Here is a 17171-nt window from a genome sequence, read left to right on the forward strand (position 1 = left end):
TGAACTTCAATCACCAAGTCCTGGATAAAACCAGGGCATGGCATTTCGTAGTTCGATATAAGCTGCGACAAATCCCCGTCACTTGAGCAGGTGGTTGTGGAAACTCCCCTGGACAACGAGCAGAGCTGGAGATTTAGCTCCCGCCGATTTTTCATGCGGTGGAAGATTAGACTTTGTTCACAACTTCTCACTATCAACGCCATGAAAGGCTTCTCGTTTGCAAACCAGGCGATTGGGTTTCCAAGGAGTGAGATTCCAGAGCTCCTCACGGCAAAGAGATGGAAGCTACCCCGTGTTCTTCGCGGTCAACTGCTGTGAAAGCTCTCCAACGCTGGAAACTATGACTCTTAGTACGCTTTCTCATGACATGAGGAGTTGCCACCTCATAGAACCACGTTGGCTAAAGTTGACGAAGGCAACGATATATCAGAGCCACATTGTCCACACGACGCTTCCGCTATGTTTTGACACTCTCGAGACTGTCATGTTCAGGACGGCCTCCAAGCTACCTCTATATGAGCCATGACTGTCCACACTATGCTTCCACTGTGTTTTGACATGGTATCGGCCTTGAGGGCGTTCCCTCTTGGATGCTGAGCGCTGCTATTGCACAACATCAGCACCTCCGCCTGTGTGCCCCGCGCCCAGCGTCAAGCACGCCTCTGGTACAGCGCTCTAGGCTCGCCTCTGTCCCATTGCCATAGATCTTGTTTTAGTGCAGACAGGGTGTGACTGGCGGAGTCTCCTAGATCTTTTTGGGTATGTCCTTGAGAGCGTTCCTGGCTGAAAGATCCAGCTCTTTCTCCTCGCCACCGAGGCACCGGCGATAGCTTCGAAGGTAGTAAACGCAGCTGCGATTGCAAGAGCAGTCATCGTCACCGAAGCAGTAGTGCACACTCTCCTCTCGAGCTGCTGTTTGGACTGAGAAAATGAGGAAGATCGCCATCGAGATCTTCAACTTCGCCATTCCTGGTGGAAACCTTAAGCGAGAGCACGAAATTCTGGTCCTTAGAAACTCTCAAATCGAAATGAAAGAACAAACACTCTTACTTTTGTGGTGTATCCACCACATCCAAGCACCGAGAACCTTTCACGTTTTCCAGCGATTCAATACTCTTCCAGCAGTGTAATCGTCTTCCAGCTCAAGCAGACACATGACAGGTGCTGCAAGAAGACAAAAGAAAACGATGTGTCGCACTATAATCTTCTATGCTAGCTCCAAGTTCGCTCTGAGTGCCTCCGATAAGTTTGCGATGGATAGAGCACCGTAGCTCTGCTGCTGCTAATCCATTCCCTGCATCAGCTTATCTTCTCTTTTAAAACCTGCCTCCTTCAAGCTTGAGATTGCTAACCACTAGCCCCACTTATTGCATTAAGTTGCAATAAAACATTTATTTGAAGAGCTTATGACAAACTTAAAACTAAATTTTAGTTACCTCACATGTTGGTTTAGTAGTAACTTGCACATTTAGAATACTTAAACACACAAGCAAAATAGAAGCACTAACCACTTTATAAATAGGTAATAAATTGTTTCATTCCCATGTAACCATTTTGTGAAATAATTAAATACATTATAATCCTCAATAACTCAAATTAATACCACAATCATCTAAAATTACTGAATTTTCACCAATTTAAAATATTTTACTGAAGAAGTAAGGTGGCAGAAGAATATTTTACGAATATTTCAATTTAATCTTTCTATTGAAAACCATGCATCATGTGGTGCTCAATGATGTTTACCATAAAAATAAATATGATATATGATAATATGTATAAAGAGAACATGGTTTCCTTCACACCTTAAACACTAACATGTAAGTTTCATTTCTAAATCTTAAACAAAAGGCTTAATATAAGTTTGAGAAAGAAAATAATTTATTAATTTTAATAAGAATACAAAGTCGTTCAATAAAAAATTATGAGTTAGAGGTAGGCACATTATATTGCTACTAGTAATTTAGTTGATATATAATGTTTAAAATTTTGCAATTATAACACTTTAATAACTAACATTTTGTCCATTACATAAAATTTTAAATTGCAACTCTAACTCTAGAGACATATTTAAAATTATCTAGTTTTAGAGAATATGTTGTAAACTATAATAAATTATGATATATATTTCAGTTGTAAAGAACAACTCTATTTTTCAACTAAATTTTGTGTGAATATACAAGCTGTCACAAATTACAACACAAAATTTGTAACTAAAGCCAATTTGCAAAGTGAAATTTATAACTTAAATTTACAATAAACACAATAAAATCGTTGAAAATATATATAGAGTTGCTACTATTACTCCCACTCCTGAAGGAGATGTCGTTTATGAATATGGCTGCACGTCTTTGGTTTCCTCCTGGCTTTCGTCCTTAACCATGCTATGAGCAGAGCACTATCCTTGTTGTGGATCAGTTCATGTAATGTCCGTTCGGCCGAAAGGAGTCTTGATAATTCTCCGTGACTTAGACCGGCATTGTTCTTCGACCGACTTCTTGTTCTTCGTCTTCCTCGCCCTGTTTCTTATGCAATCCATGGTGGTGATGCGTTGAAACGAAGGACCATCTCTTCAGTCAAAGGTAGCCATGAGAATCCAACTGGGAATCATCCGGAGATTTGAATAAAAACACCAAGAAAAACTGGGCTGTGTGCTGCGCTTGGATGCACTGAGATCTGCTGGGTAGCTTGCTGGGTGAGACTGCTGGGCTGGGGGCAGACAAGGTGTGACTGGCCGAGACTTGGATCAAGAGGATGGAGTCTTCTAGATCTTTTTGGGTATGTCCCTGCTCTCTCGCTCTGCTATTTAGGTGTGGATCACGCCCTGTGACATGATCAGAGAGCCTTGTGTGAGGCGTCACCTTAAGAGGGGGACGGGATGAGGATGGAGAGGCTTTAGAGAGGGAGACTTCCAGTGTTTCGACCACGACATTTTCATATCTGATTAAGCGAGAGGGAGTGTTGGAGATGTATGACCTCTCATGACATGAGGGGTCTACGTGTCACCACCATGCATAGAGTATATATATAAGCAAGAGCCATGACAATATATCAAAGCCACATTGTCCACAATACAGCTATGTTTTGGCACTCAAGGCTGTCATGCTCCAGATGGCTCCATGGACATGCAAGTGTCTACAGTGTGATAATATAGTATGTCGTTTGGTAATAAATTGTCATAGATATTCCAAGCTTCTGCCACTTGTAAAGTCTTGGGATACCTACTTGGCAACAGTTGAAATCCAACCAATTTGGAGTCCACTGGCTCTAGTAACTTTCTCCAAGGGGAGCTTCCTAGAAGACAGTAAATCTTTTAATATGAAGGTCTAAATCCAGATGTTATGAGCAATTTTTCCTAAGAAAAAAATGTATTCAAAATTCTTATCTATTTCTATTTTCTACTGTTTACTTTGTAATTGTTATTCAATAGAAATGTTTATTTATAATAGACTAGGTGGTGACATTGATTTATCTTGTGACTCTGAATCTAATGATGTAGTTGGTCCAAATATTATAGCTGATAGAAAAAGTTTACATTTTAGTTTTGGAACACGTTGGGTTTTTGGTCGAACTCAATTTTGGTGTCGTTTAACTAATATGAATGGGCAAGTATCAAGAAATTTTAATGTTTATACACAAAATAGTAATGAAGATTATGAAGAAGCCTTAATTATAGAATATTATGTATTTGATTATGGAATTTTTGAAACTCACATACATAAGAATAAAAAATTCTGGTCTCTACTTCAGAGAAAGTCTTCTCCATTCTAGCTATTTAAAATAATGGCTTTATGTAATATTTTAGTAATATTTATTTTTGTGAAAAAATCATATATTATCATTTTAATAGTTGTAAACATTTTCATTGATGAGTATTCTCTATTCCTTTTTTTTTTTTTAGAAAGCCTGTAGGGGACAGGTGTAATAAATAATTTTAGAAAATCTAAATATATTCTAAGATAATTCAATAAAATTTGTTGTGATTTTTACATAAAATTTATACTCTAAATATTTTTAATCAAATTTCAATCCTTACTTATAACTAGAAAATGGAACTATTGATTTACTTGTAAAGCTTCATCTTAACTTCATTATATTTTCATCAAACACACCTCAACTTTATTCCATGCTTCTACATTTCCACCATTATAAGCAAACTTGCCCAAAAAGAGTGGATGACACTCTTTACATTTCTGACTTAATATTTATTTACTAAAACACTTAGAGAAGTTCTAGAAGTAATAACACACTAATTAAAGTAAAAAAATGACTATTCATACTTTATAGACTAACACCATTCCCTATAGTAGCAAGTCATGTTAGTGCCATGGACCCTCCTTTGACAAAATAATCCTTCTTTGTGTTGTGGTAAGAGGAGGTAAGCTTTTAACAATCAATAAGCTCTAGATTGGATTAAGTTTCTCTTACAAATCAATTGAATTTAGGTTTAATCTCACTCTACCCCCTCCCACACCACACTATTTTCATCCTTAGTAGCATAGAGAGCAAAACATAATTGTGCTAAACTATCTATGATGTAATCCGTCTCTTGAGGGGAAACAAAGGCTACTATATGTGTTTCTATGGATTAATAATCTAGTTTGTTTAGATTAATTTATAAGTTTGAAAATAGAAATTGATATCAAAGATATTAAATAGTCTATAAATTATGTATTAAACACCAACATAGCTTAACAGTAGGATTAAGATTTTTTACTTTTAATATTTAATCTAAATTAAAATAAATTTTTTATAAATATAATATTTCTAAGACTTGGATATTTAAATTTCAAAATACATAAAGCAAACCAAGTGTTGCTGCTAGGATAATAAATTTTTTCCATAAATTAGAGTAAAGAATTCTTAATAAGTTAGCTTTCTATTCAAATCAAACATTCTTTCTGTATGTGTATATTGCATACTTATTTATTGTTTAACAAATTTTTAAAGATTATATACCCTTGAATATTAAAATGTGTCTATATATGGTAAGTACAAGTTTACAAAGATCTTTCCAACTTTGAGAATTGAATAGACAATGCCTTCTACATCTAAATGTATTAATAGGAAATCTTTTGCACTAGTTAGACCTTATGCTCACTTATAGAAGTCCAATTGTGAAATCTATGGTAGATTAAGTATAGAAACTGGTCTAAGCCCTTGTTTATTCCTATATTTACAAATGTATTAAGCTATAATTTTTATTAAATATATTAATCTAAGTGCATAAAAAAGGGTTTAGGGAATAGCACAAGCAAGATATTGTGCTAATCTTGATTCATCCCATTAGAACTTACTATGGTGATTCCAACTTCTAGTCATAAAAGTTCAATATCTAATTCAATAGAGGAAAGGAATAGAGGAAAAGATGTTTTTTATAGCATGGTTGTAATTGAATTTTTGAACAGCAAACTGCAAAAGGTGCCATAAATTGTAATGAATTTAGACTAGTTTTCTTCAAATATAAATTATATATTGGAAATATAGTTTTCGAATTATAGTTGTTATAGTAGTTATTACATTCAAAAAAATAAATAAAAACCATACATGCTATATATAATATCTAGTCCCAATGAAAGGATCTATAGTTTATTTTAACTAAGAGGGTGATGGGGTTTCTTATGGATGCTAAGGCTGATGGTGTGAGGAGATACTCATGGAATTTGAGTTGGTAGTACAATATAACCATCATTTGAAGTTGATGCCAAATACCACTCCAGTAAAGTGTTGTGATAGTAGTAACCATCCTCCTAAAGATTTGGTGGCTGTGGGCATACTCATGGCTATCTATTGAATGAAGAAAAAGAATGTTGAGGTCAATATTAAGTCTTTCTATCCATTTCTTGCAAGCATGCCACCATCCAAAGTCTTGAGTAGTCACTGTGAAGAATCATGATTTAAAGATCATGCAAGATAGCTACCATTATTTTTACCATAGGCTTACCTATAAGTCATGATTTCTTTCTAGATTTTAAAGATTTTTCTCTATTCAAGTTCCTCCATTTGTCTTGCTTTGGGTTAGTCTTGACAGTTTAATTCAATTCCCTTGAGTCATTTGAGGCTCTTGTATGCTCTTGATCTTTTCTTCTTTTTGACCAAGATGCCACCTTTAGGTTCTGTGGCTCAACAGCATGATAGTTGCATCTTTGTGGTTCTAATCTCTAGATCTATAGCACAAGGGCTATAATTTCTTGATCTTTTCCATTTTGTGGTGCCAAGATTTTAGTGGCTACATCTTCTGAGTGTGGCATTAGATTGTTTTATTCCTCAACTTGTTGGAAAGTTGTGAATCTCCTCCTCCTTTTTTGACGAGCTCAAGTGCACTCAATATTCTAGGAGTTATGATTGTTTGTGTTGCAACATGTTGCCTTGGTTTTCTTTTAGTCCAATTTGCAACAAAATAGCTGCAATTTTTCTTCACTAAACTTCATTTTTCTTCTTGCATTTTTTTTGCAATTTTTTTGTGTATCTTGTTTGTGATCCTCCTTTCTTAGCTCTATCAGCACTGGCATCGATTCAGGTGTGGGCACAATATGAGAAAGGAGGGGGATAAGTAGCTAGGATTCTAGCTAACAAAGATGGATGGCCAATAAAACCAACCATAAGTGATTCATCATACTAGCAAAGGTTGGTCTAGGGAACTTGAATGGGTACCTTTGCAAAAAGAAATTCCTAATTCTTCTTCTCTTTCACTCAAGCATAGGCAGACAAAACTAAGTCACTATGGCTTAATCCCCTTGTCCTTAAAAGAGTACTTTAAACTCAAGCTTAGGCTTAGGTTTAGACTCATGCTAAGGTCTATAAGGCAAAGGACTTAACCATCCTGGCTAAAGATAGATACCATTACTTTTACCAATAGTGATGGCTAATCTAAAATGTAGTGTAGTATATAAGTTAAGACCTTATTTATAGTATACTTTTTGCACCAATCGTGGCTTTTTTCTATATCTCAAATCTTTCTGTGTATCTATAGGTTCTAGTGAGGAGTCTTGATAATCGCAAATCCTCACAATTGTCATGTTGACACATCATTCCAAAGTATCCCTCCATATTTAGAATTCTTTCCACAATGTGATTTCCATTGGGAATAACCTTGTATCTAGACCATAGATCTCACAAGAATGGATGTCAAAGTCTTGTTGGAAGAACATTTGATTTATTTACTAGCTTATTTGAGGTTGTAGAGTAGAACTGGAGTGGCATTTGAGATATTGTTAATGACAGTTATCTTAGTAGTAGTTTCCCTTTTATTGGAGTTATATTTCTATTCATGGATTTTTATTTTTTATATTTAAATCTCATAGATTTTACTCAAGTTGTTCTTTTTAATTGTTTATAACAAACTTCACACCCTCATTAATAATTGCTCTCTCTCTCACACACACAAAGGACATTATCAATCTCAAGATATCCCTTAATTAAATAGAATAAGAGGTTTAGACCTTTTTTATATAAAATGTAAACTTTTTAGTTAAGACTTTGTGGCACTTCCTTCAATATTGGAATTACATAGATTTTTTAAAGCTATTCCTTTTAGTTACTTCAATCTAACATCTACACTAGGTAGGCCTAAGACTGTAAAGAGTCTAGGTAATGTTTGTGGATGGACATTGACTTTTAGAGATGAAATTAATTTAGGAATTTAATCTAGTTAATTGGAAGTTTTTAAATGATATATTTATGTCTGAATTCGCTAGTCTAGAAGACATTTTTGACGAAAACATGTTTTACTTGTATTCCGCACCCGGGGAATTACAGATCTGGGCACTCTAAAGAGCATACTTCACAGATCTCAAATGTGGATAGCAGTCGAAGGACGTCTAGTATTTCCCAAGAACAGAAGTTAATTCTGGCAGCGGTGACTTGATCTTAAGCTTGAGAGCGTTCTTGGCCAATAGAGCCTGCTCTTTCTCCACGCCGCTGAGACACCGGCCATAGCTTCGAAGGTAGTAAACACAGCTGCAACCGACAGAGCACTCATCATCCCCAAAGCAGTAGTGGACACTTGAGATGTTTTCTTCTCGAGCTGCTGTTTGGATTGAGAAATAAAGGAAGATCACCAGTATCAGAACCAACATCCACATCGCACTCTTCCCCTCCTTAAACTTGGCCATTCCTGCTGAAAACCGCTTCTCCCTTTTCTCCTCGGAGACTCTCGAATTGAGAAGAAAAACAAACACAAGAGCTCTCTCTTACTTGATGCCGCCGCTGTTGCCTTCTCCGGCTTTCTATCCCTCAAACTTAACAAGGCATCCAAAGTGGGGTCCTGGAAAGAAAGGCTCATCTGTTAGAACAGTTTATTCAAAGACGTAATAGTCTTCGAGCACATTGTAAGGCAAAAAAATGTGTCACATACCATCCAACACGTCTCTGCAAACCGGGGGGCCGTCACAATCTATACGAGCTCCACGCTGTTCCTAAGGCTTTCGTCTTCTTGCATGAGAAAGAGAGAGAATAAAAAGAGTGTACCTTGGGAGATGGCTTATTATTTATTTCGCTGGAGAATCGCGAGAGCCCTCCAGTTCCAAGGATAATTCTATCACAACATAGATGGTGTTGTCAGTCCCACTTAAAACAAAAGGTTTCTTATAGACGCTGCTGTTGCCACTGGATCCCACCAGGAAGTGAAGGCACTGGACTGTGGCGATGGAGACAAGCCGAGGAAATGCCGCGGTGTCGCTGTGACAACTCGAGCTTCGCTTTCAAAGGAGCCCAGAAGTTTTCCAAAAGGATATGAGGCAGTGATCTTCGAGGAGTTGCGTGTAAGTCCCAGGCGAGAGCTCCAAAACCTGCGTGTGATCCGTAGAGGGTCGTCGTCGAGAGCTGGACAAAGTTTACGTTGCTTTTCTGGCCACCACCATCGCCACCACTGCTGCTGCTGCGGCATTGGTTTTTTCTCGCGGGCTCGTCCGGCTGGTTGGATTTAGTCGCGTTGTTTTCGGGAGTGTCGTGTTTGCGGATGTTGGCTGATGGTCGAAGGCGGTCTAGAAAGCGAAGAACTCGATTCCCTACGCTTTTGCCTGCATCTATGTCGCGCTGCTGGACGGTTCTATGGACTCTGAGAGCTACATCAAAAATCCCTCGAGCACGCCTGCAAAGCAAAAAAGCGTTGGAAAAGAAAGACTTCCAAAAATCAATAACGAAAACGAAATGCTCACGCAAGAATCAAGCAAGGGAATGCTTGCACTCAAATTTACAGCGCAAAAATAAGAGGCCAAATCTAATTTCAATCACATAAGCCAACTATTCAACTAGACTAATTAAAATAACTAGAAATTTGCTTTGAGCATCCATACCTGAAGACGAAGGCGCGGATCCTTGGATGCTTGGAGAGGAGGCGGCGCTGGAGGCGCAGGACGAGGCGATAGGTCCTCTTGAGCCCTAAGCAATAGGCTGTCGCCAATGTGATCTCCCACAGCACCATTAGGACATCAAATAGAAGTGAAATGCCCTAAGTTCTTGAGGATATTCTAGGTATATCATATGATCAAACGGTCAAACCCTTAACTATTCTTAAATTAATGTTTTCCAAAATTACTAACTGAGATTAAGATAGCTGGATAATATTTTATTACTTTTCCGTTATTTTTTTCTTAATTTGTTTTTAATTTTTAATAAAGGGATAAAACAGATATCCATTTGGTTTAGGGTTCTTTTTTCATTATTTATCTGTTATATTTGAAAATCGGGACAGATATTTTGAATTATTCCTGCTCGGCATTCCATCATAGAGAACGAGAGCGTAGCAGAACCTGGAAAGCCAGCCCGTGATGAGTCACCCAGGAGGAAAAAGAAAATTAAAAAAACAAAGTATTTTGCCCTTGAATCTAGAGTTCTCGCAAGTGACCGAATATCCAAATACACAAACCAAGTGCGAATATATTTATAACACGAAACTTAATCTAAAACAGTAAAAGCCGTTCTAGAACATACTAGCATTTGTCTTGGAATCATCTCTCACGAAGACAACGCTCAAGGAGCAGCAACATCAATCACCGAGATATCGTGTGGGGCGAGCTTGGCGACTTCCACAACACCAGCGGCAACTTTCCTGTCCTGCTCCTCCTGTTCTTCGTCAACATAGTTGGGACCCTTCTCGTCAATCGCCACGGGCACTGATTCCTTGTCATACTGCGTGGGATCCTTGTTCCCTTCCCAAGTGAACTCGCCCCCCTTGCCGCCCTTCTTGGGCTGCGCCCTGACCCCCACCGGTCCCCCGTGCCTGTTCAAGCGCTCCACACCCTTCTTGGCGTTCTTACGGTCGGCGTATTCAGTGCCATGGTGGGGAGCATTGGGCTGGTGATCCTCACCTTTGAGATCCTCCACAATGGGGCTCTGATCAACCACATCTCTTGCCTCATCCATCTCCCTCACCAGCACAAAACAAGCAAGGGTATGAGAAATTGCAGTGCAATGGCGAAACTCTTATTAACGTTTTCGCCTCGAGTGACTTTTAGTTAGTTCGGTTGAATGCCAGACATCTGGATGGAGCGCTCCTGCGGCCACGTAGCCTACATGTGGCGACAACAGGTTTCTAGTTTATGTAGATGTTAGCAAATCAGATACGCTAAGGTCCTCAATTCAAACCTCAAACCTGGGTTCAGAGCTTAAGCTTAAGATATTGTCTAACAAGTTGATATTGTTGACAGCCTAGATTCTCCACAGTGCAATGCATTGATAAATTACTGATGTAATAGTAATGTTAGAAAGGTTATAAGTGTCTTTAAAATCTTAGCTGAATGCATGCCACCCTTTTCCTTTTTTTCAGATGGACTATCGTTGTCAACGAAGTGGCCATTGAAGATTGTGGAGGAAAACTTTGATCTAAAGAATCGTCTTAGTCAATTTTGCTTCATTTCTCAATTAGCCTTTTGGATATTTTCTGGTTCCTAGGCATTTCTTACTTGTGTTACAAGAAATACCTCACAAGTTCAACACAAGCTGCTTCTACACTTGTAACTGCGTGACAACATGCTACTCAATATGGATGACGAGGCAAGGAAGAATTTTTCCTCATGTCATCATCTAGATTGAGTGGCATCTTGTTGAGTAATATATCTTCCATATGAGTCACTACTGCACACCACAATCCATAGCACGGTGGTGTGAATTTTGGTCAAAGGTCAAGAGCCAAGCCTCAAGTGGCGTAAATACAAATAATTGCTTTTCCAGCACGTTTAGCTTAGGAATAACTATACAGAAAAAACAATGTTTCTAATCATGTCTGTGGGTTCTGAAGTATATTATCTTTTGTCCTTGGGTGACATGCTCCATCACAAAGACTTGTGAAATTAGGCGTTGCGCAAAATATAACGCCTATAAATGTAAGGCACTGCTACAGACCTGGGTTCTAGGCAGTGCAACAAACTGTAAAGTGCTATTGCCATGGGCTGGTAGCACAGGTGCCAGACTTTTCTTCTTTGAAGATATGGGATCCGATCATTTCTGGCCATATCCAAGATAAACGAGTATCTTGAGTTTGCTGGTCACCAACTTGGATCAAAAGAAGAAAAAGCTGGTAGTGCCAAATGAACTTTACAATTTATAGGAGATTGAGAGTCGAAGAGGGTAAACCTACACAAATGCATAAAGAAACTGCAAAATACCAAAAATACATACAATTTTTATAAAAAGTAAAAGAACTAGAGCATATTGTAAAGAGAAACTACTTCTTTGTTATCATGTTCTTGGTCTGGATGGTGTAGTTGGTCATCACGCTAGTCTCACACACTAGAGGTCCCCAGTTCAAACCTGGGTTCAGGCAATTTTATTTTTATTTTTAATTTTTTAGTTTTTACTGTTCCAGTTTTTGAGTAACAAGTTTTGTTAGCTTGGATTAACACGATGCCGAGCGGCGATGAGGTCCTCGATGCTCTTAGACCAACTTTACTCCAGCGATGATCGTGATTTCGAGAGTGTGCTTAGATTTTCGATAAGTGCCAAAAAAAGTGTTTATTGACCTCTGATTCCCTCTCTAAGCTTCAAACTTGAGGTATTTGATGGCGCTCTGGACATCCTTGTCACCCCGACCACTGCAGTTCACTACTACCTTGCAACCATCTTCCAGAGTCGGGCACAGAGTCTCCAGAAACGCTAGAGCGTGCGAGGTCTCCAGCGCAGGGATTATACCTTCAAGCCTTGATAACCTTTGGAAAGCTGGCAAGAAACCACACCAATCAATGGCCGGCCATCGCTAGAAAAGTATAAATGCTATTCACCTTCCAAGGCCTCGGCATCTGTCACACTGTGATATTCCGCGCGGCCCATGTCCTTCAAGAAGCTATGCTCCGGCCCAACACCAGGATAGTCCAGCCTGATTGCGACACAAGCGAGAAGAAAAGAATTAGCGAGCGAGCTTAAAACGATCTAAGTACCCGGCGCTGATAGAATGTGGCTCGATGATCTGGCCATCTTCATCCTGTAGCAAGTAGCTCATAGCTCCATGAAGAACTCCTACTTCTCCCTTGGTCAGTGTTGCCGCGTGCTTGCCACTGTCCAAGCCAAAGCCAGCAGCCTCCACTCCCACTAGCCGGACATCGTTGTCGTTCACAAACTCGTGGAACAGGCCCATGGCGTTGGAGCCACCTCCGACGCAAGCTACGAGCACGTCCGGCTTGCCATTCCATTTTTCCAGAGCTTGCCGCCGGGTCTCCTTCCCGATCACGGTATGGAAGTCCCTCACCAGCATTGGATATGGATGAGGACCAGCGACAGAGCCCAGGATATAGTGCGTCGTTTCGACATTCGTCACCCAGTCTCGGATAGCTTCCGAAGTTGCATCTTTTAAAGTAGCAGTGCCCGAGTGAACAGGCCGGACCTGAGAGAAAAACAACACCACCTTGTTGAAACTTGATAACCATGTCTGTGACTTTACCTCGGCACCGAGGAGTCGCATACGGAAAACGTTGAGAGCTTGCCTCTCCATGTCTTGCGCACCCATGTAGACGACGCATTCTAATCCAAATCGCGCACAGACAGTGGCGGTGGCGACTCCGTGCTGGCCGGCTCCAGTCTCGGCAATAATTCGCTTCTTGCCGATGTGTTTTGCGAGCAAGGCCTGGCCAACGGCATTGTTGATCTTGTGAGCACCAGTGTGATTTAGATCCTCTCGCTTGAGATAGATATCTGGTCCAGTGCCATTGGCATTCTTGTAGAACTGAGTCAAGCGCTCCGCGAAGTAGAGAGGTGTCTCTCGACCAACATAGTCCTTGAGAATGCCGGCCAGTTCTTGCTGGATTCATGCAGCAACACTGTTAGAAAAACTAGAGACAAGAAGAGCCAGATCCAACAAGAGAAACTCCATCTCAAATGCATATTCTATAGAGTGATCTAAAAAGCAAGCAAAAAAAAGAGCCATCACCGACCTGGAATTCGGCCAGTTCTTGCTGGAATGCAGCAACACTGCTAGAAAAACTAGTGAACACAGATCCAACAAAAGAAACTCTACCCCAAGAAAATGGGTGTTCTATAGAGATGAGCAAGCAAAAAATAAAAAATAAAAAAACACGATCACCGACCTGGAATTCGGGCTTCACAACGAGCAATCGATAAGCGGCCTCCAAATCCGCCAGCGCCGTCATGAGCGTCTCCGGCACATACTTCCCACCAAATTTTCCAAACCTCCCAAATGCGTCCGGCCGCTGGAATCCTCCATACTGCGCATTCAACACCTCCTCCGCGGCCATGGCTCTCTCTGAGATCGCGCAGCGGGCGCCTACCGGATTGCGCCGCGGAAGCTCGATCCTCGTCGATCGCTCCACACTCGCGCTGAGCTGATTGGGAGAGACGAAGAACTGGGGGGTGATCGCACGCATCGCCATAGCTATAAACCCTAGCTCAGCCCTTCTGTAGCTGCATTTTACTAAATGGTTGTTTTGGCGGGAAGAGATTTTAGGGCGGATGGCGCTTGAGAAGATCGTCTCGGCGTTCACGCGCCGGATCTCCGACCTCCAGGAGCTCATGGTTCTTCGCGGCGATGGTAAGCGCGGCGCCTAGATCTCTCTACTGCTTGTTCGTGAATTTCTTCACTTTTTTTCTCTCTCAGGAAGAGCCGCAGACATGAGTGCTGTGGATGTTTCTCTCAAGGCCGTGGAGCAGGATTTTCGCAAGATGGATAGCTATGTGAAATCGGAGATGGAGGCGCTCAGCAAGGCCAAGGTAGGAGAAAAACAAATTCGTTTTCTTCGGCTAGAACTCTTGGAAAACTAAACTGCGTGTGTTCTAGGCACTGTCGGAGCTGACAATCCAGCAAACGAGGAAGATTCAAGCTATTGTAGATCATTTTCCATCAACCTTGCCCGCTGCAGCGCCATCGGACGCGTTGAAAAACAGGTTTTCTCTGCAAATTTTCCTTCTTTTCTCTGCTAAGAATTTTTTTTCTTGGCAGATTGTTTCCTGTTCCTGAGAAAGCTGCTGCTCACACCAGCAACATTCTTCCTGTTCAAACGCAAAATCCAAAGGTTTGAAAGAGTGATTTTCATCGTTTTGCGTTCTTATGCTGGTTCTGCAGGTGGAGAAGGAGAAGAAAGGGAAAGGTTTGCCTCCTCGGAAGTATGTATCGGACGAAGAGTTCGCATCGTTATCAAGGTTGTCTATAGTTTTTTTCCTTCTCTTTGTTGTGAAAGCTTCTTTTCAGCTATATGAGGGGAAGGATCACTCTCGACAAAGTCAACTCTGCGATTGATGAAATGGCTGGATTTGCTGAGAACAATCTAAGACTAATACAGGCACCAAGAAAGAAGGTGATTCCGATGACTGAATGCTTGCATGCGTTCTTACAATTTCTTTCTTCATATGCACAGCTGGGAGACGATATCTTGGAGAAAGTCCTGGTAAGTCTTTTGTTTGATTTCCATCCAACATTTTCTCGTGTTTCGTCTAGGAACTACGAGATATTGCTGGAGCTGAGACGATCAAAGGGAAGCATTTCTTCTTGGAGTCCGACATGCGTGGTCCATTGTTGAAAATGGACACAACGGGCAAAGCTATCCTCACGGTAAAAACTCCGGCATTTAAACTTAAGAGGTCACATTTTCTTTTAGATAATCCGGCATCTCGGCCGTGTCCTGGAAGCTCGCATTGGAAAACAGAGAGTGTTTGCTCTGTTGAGCTAAAAGCGATCTGGAGATTCCAATGCTTTCTCTTAATCGAGACGTTTTATTTCAGGTAACGTATAGCTCGTTTTCTCTGTGTTTCTCATCCAGCTTCACAGGAAATCCGAGATCTAGCTCTGCATTGAGTCGCAACACGTACATCCTCTAAAGGTATCAAACTCGAAACAATCGGATTCTTTTTTTCTTTTCGTTTTCGCTTCTATTTACAAGCGCGCTACCATCGTTTGAGAAAAAAACTCTTTAATCTGTTCTCGTGACTGGACGAACTAGAAGCAGTGGCAATCTTCCTGGTCAGTAACGCCATCACCATTTTTCCCAAGCTCAGCTTTTTCTTACTCACCATCTTTGTAAGTTTTAGCTCGTCACTCTCCTCGCCGCCATTCTCGTCCCCAAGCTTCGCTAAAGCATTGTAAGCAGCGGTCCCAGCAACGCCGCCGGCTCGCGAGATGTTCCTCAGCATCCTTACCGCCACCCGCCGTCCCTGCGGCGGCGGAAACGACGATAGAAACCGGAGAATCGCCTCCACGTCGCCGAGCCTGCCGCCGTGCGTTGCGCCGTACGCCTCAGCCAGTATCTGCAGCGCGTCGCTGGCGGCGTCCCGCGCGGCATCCGTACCGGACAGTACGAGCCCGAGTAGTACCGCCACGGCACCCTCGGACAGCCCGTCCTCCTCGGCTATAGCGGTCCGGAGCTCGGTCACTCCGGCGAGATTCTTAATGGCGCCGGCGGCTGAGGCCTGGGCCAGCGGCGTACCGTAGCGGCATATCTGGACCAGCGCCGCCACACCGCCGTGTGCCGCCAAGGAACGCGCGTTTTCGGGCGTGTACGTCAGGCAGTGCAGCGCGGATACCGCGCATTCTTTCGCCAGCCCGGTGCCCGACTCGAGCAGCCGGACCAGCGGCGGCAGTGCATTCTCGGCTATGAGCTCCTGCTCGCAGCATGACGCGCGGGCCAGGCGGTATACCGCCGACGCCGCCCTCTCCCGCACGGCGCACGGCATTCCAGCGTCGAGCAACCGGACCAGCGCTGGAATCCCTCCCTGCGACGCCACCAGCACTGCATTCTTGTCGTCGCCCTCGAGGAGGTCCACGATCGAGGCGAGCGCGCGGTGCTTGGATCTGGGATCCGTCTCGATCTGGAGGCGCACGACGAGATCCCGCACCGCCCAGCGCAGCGCGGATTCGCCCGAGATGACCATGGATCGCGATCGCGACGCTCGCGAGCCGGTGACGAGGAGCAGCGCCGCCATGGACTCCTTGACGAGGCTGTTCTTGATGACAACGTCGCAGTCGTGGATGTGGTGGTGGAATCGCGCGGCCAGCGCGTCGAGGGCGCTTTGCATCTGGAGCTTGCCATCGATCTGGCCGGATTGGAGGCACTTCCGGGCGGAGATCTTGGCGTCCTCGATGGTGGCCACCATGGATTCCAGCACCTCCGTGCACAGGGAGTAGCTCTCGAGGAAGAGGAGGGGGCATTTGGACATGTCGTGGAGCTGCGATCCCAGCTTCTCCAGCCGGAACTGGATGATCCGCCATCGCCCCAGGAACGTTTTCACGGAGCTTGCCTCGTCCAGCGCCGCCGCAATCCGCTGCTGTGCTACCTCCAGCAGCTCCCGCGCGGAGATGGAGCCCATGATCCTCCCAGCAACCAGCATTCCTGGATCGAACCGTGCCTTGGCCCCGGGACAAAACTCCTGACCATGCTTTGTTTCCCTTTGCGTCGATCGCTCCTCGCTCTCACCGAGAGAGGAAGAACTTAATAAAATACGAAAGAAACACGCGAACAACAACACCAGACGTCGTCTTGCTGCTCCTGCGATCATAAATGAGGATCGTTACGAGTCGGGTTTCATGATCGTCAAAGCAAAAGCGGTAATCACCACCACTCACCACCCCCGAAATCCCCAATCCTCCAGACTTATCATACAAAAAGGTGGCATTGTAAACACAACAATTACAGAAAGGTGGCATTAGAAACCCAACTCATCATGTTTTGTGCGTGGGCCAGTCTACATGTGAGTGCAAGCTGAGCTTGCCCCCACCCAAGAGAGCATTGTAA

At 42.6% G+C, this 17171-nt stretch overlaps 4 protein-coding genes and 1 non-coding gene across 7 annotated transcripts; 2 read left to right on the plus strand and 3 right to left on the minus strand.

Moving 5' to 3' along the window:
- Positions 1 to 7651: 7651 nt before the first annotated feature.
- On the minus strand, positions 7652 to 9441 carry LOC9652348. 3 transcript variants are annotated; one of them, XM_024671166.1, is made up of 5 exons: positions 9297 to 9441; positions 8619 to 9091; positions 8470 to 8536; positions 8357 to 8411; positions 7652 to 8266 (listed from the first exon to the last, which is right to left on the minus strand). In XM_024671166.1, the coding sequence occupies exons 1-3, from the start codon at positions 9422 to 9424 to the stop codon at positions 8490 to 8492; spliced, it is 648 nt and encodes a 215-aa protein (XP_024526934.1). In that variant the 5' UTR covers positions 9425 to 9441; the 3' UTR covers positions 7652 to 8266; positions 8357 to 8411; positions 8470 to 8489. The 3 variants fall into 3 exon arrangements, with proteins under 3 accessions (XP_024526934.1, XP_024526932.1, XP_024526931.1); XM_024671164.1 differs by having other exon boundaries at positions 8357 to 8417; XM_024671163.1 differs by having other exon boundaries at positions 8357 to 8423.
- A 2249-nt stretch (positions 9442 to 11690) lies between these two features.
- Positions 11691 to 11764, plus strand: TRNAV-CAC. Its single transcript has one exon. It is a non-coding gene; the product is annotated as a tRNA-Val (tRNA).
- A 134-nt stretch (positions 11765 to 11898) lies between these two features.
- Positions 11899 to 13856, minus strand: LOC9652805 (tryptophan synthase beta chain 1). Its single transcript, XM_002966525.2, has 5 exons — positions 13518 to 13856; positions 12875 to 13231; positions 12375 to 12817; positions 12219 to 12313; positions 11899 to 12156 (listed from the first exon to the last, which is right to left on the minus strand). The coding sequence occupies exons 1-5, from the start codon at positions 13818 to 13820 to the stop codon at positions 11975 to 11977; spliced, it is 1380 nt and encodes a 459-aa protein (XP_002966571.2). The 5' UTR covers positions 13821 to 13856; the 3' UTR covers positions 11899 to 11974.
- An 11-nt stretch (positions 13857 to 13867) lies between these two features.
- LOC9652806 (spindle and kinetochore-associated protein 1 homolog) lies at positions 13868 to 15370 on the plus strand. The gene is made up of 10 exons (XM_002966180.2): positions 13868 to 13978; positions 14045 to 14157; positions 14225 to 14331; positions 14387 to 14459; positions 14510 to 14586; positions 14636 to 14741; positions 14802 to 14831; positions 14882 to 14995; positions 15042 to 15165; positions 15212 to 15370. The coding sequence occupies exons 1-9, from the start codon at positions 13900 to 13902 to the stop codon at positions 15111 to 15113; spliced, it is 771 nt and encodes a 256-aa protein (XP_002966226.2). The 5' UTR covers positions 13868 to 13899; the 3' UTR covers positions 15114 to 15165; positions 15212 to 15370.
- On the minus strand, positions 15229 to 17011 carry LOC9652349. The gene has a single exon (XM_024671162.1). It carries the CDS (start codon positions 16933 to 16935, stop codon positions 15328 to 15330), a length of 1608 nt encoding a protein of 535 aa, XP_024526930.1. The 5' UTR covers positions 16936 to 17011; the 3' UTR covers positions 15229 to 15327.
- Positions 17012 to 17171: the final 160 nt, after the last annotated feature.

The sequence above is a fragment of the Selaginella moellendorffii genome, unplaced genomic scaffold (genome assembly GCF_000143415.4).
Source record: "Selaginella moellendorffii unplaced genomic scaffold, v1.0 SELMOscaffold_7, whole genome shotgun sequence".
NCBI lineage: Eukaryota > Viridiplantae > Streptophyta > Lycopodiopsida > Selaginellales > Selaginellaceae > Selaginella > Selaginella moellendorffii.

Excerpts from the sequence above, each read along its gene's own strand:
- LOC9652806 (XM_002966180.2), top strand. The coding sequence starts at position 13,900 with ATGGCGCTTGAGAAGATCGTCTCGGCGTTCACGCGCCGGATCTCCGAC. Across the intron at positions 13,979-14,044 it reads CATGGTTCTTCGCGGCGATG|GAAGAGCCGCAGACATGAGT; the intron begins GTAAGCGCGGCG and ends TTTCTCTCTCAG. Across the intron at positions 14,332-14,386 it reads TCGGACGCGTTGAAAAACAG|ATTGTTTCCTGTTCCTGAGA; the intron begins GTTTTCTCTGCA and ends TTTTCTTGGCAG.
- LOC9652348 (XM_024671166.1), bottom strand. The coding sequence starts at position 9,424 with ATGGTGCTGTGGGAGATCACATTGGCGACAGCCTATTGCTTAGGGCTC. Across the intron at positions 9,092-9,296 it reads ATCCGCGCCTTCGTCTTCAG|GCGTGCTCGAGGGATTTTTG; the intron begins GTATGGATGCTC and ends TTTGCTTTGCAG. Across the intron at positions 8,537-8,618 it reads TCCAGTGCCTTCACTTCCTG|AATTATCCTTGGAACTGGAG; the intron begins GTGGGATCCAGT and ends ATGTTGTGATAG.
- LOC9652805 (XM_002966525.2), bottom strand. The coding sequence starts at position 13,820 with ATGGCGATGCGTGCGATCACCCCCCAGTTCTTCGTCTCTCCCAATCAG. Across the intron at positions 13,232-13,517 it reads TTGTGAAGCCCGAATTCCAG|CAAGAACTGGCCGGCATTCT; the intron begins GTCGGTGATCGT and ends GCATGAATCCAG. Across the intron at positions 12,157-12,218 it reads AGATGCCGAGGCCTTGGAAG|CTTTCCAAAGGTTATCAAGG; the intron begins GTGAATAGCATT and ends GTTTCTTGCCAG.
- LOC9652349 (XM_024671162.1), bottom strand. The coding sequence starts at position 16,935 with ATGATCGCAGGAGCAGCAAGACGACGTCTGGTGTTGTTGTTCGCGTGT.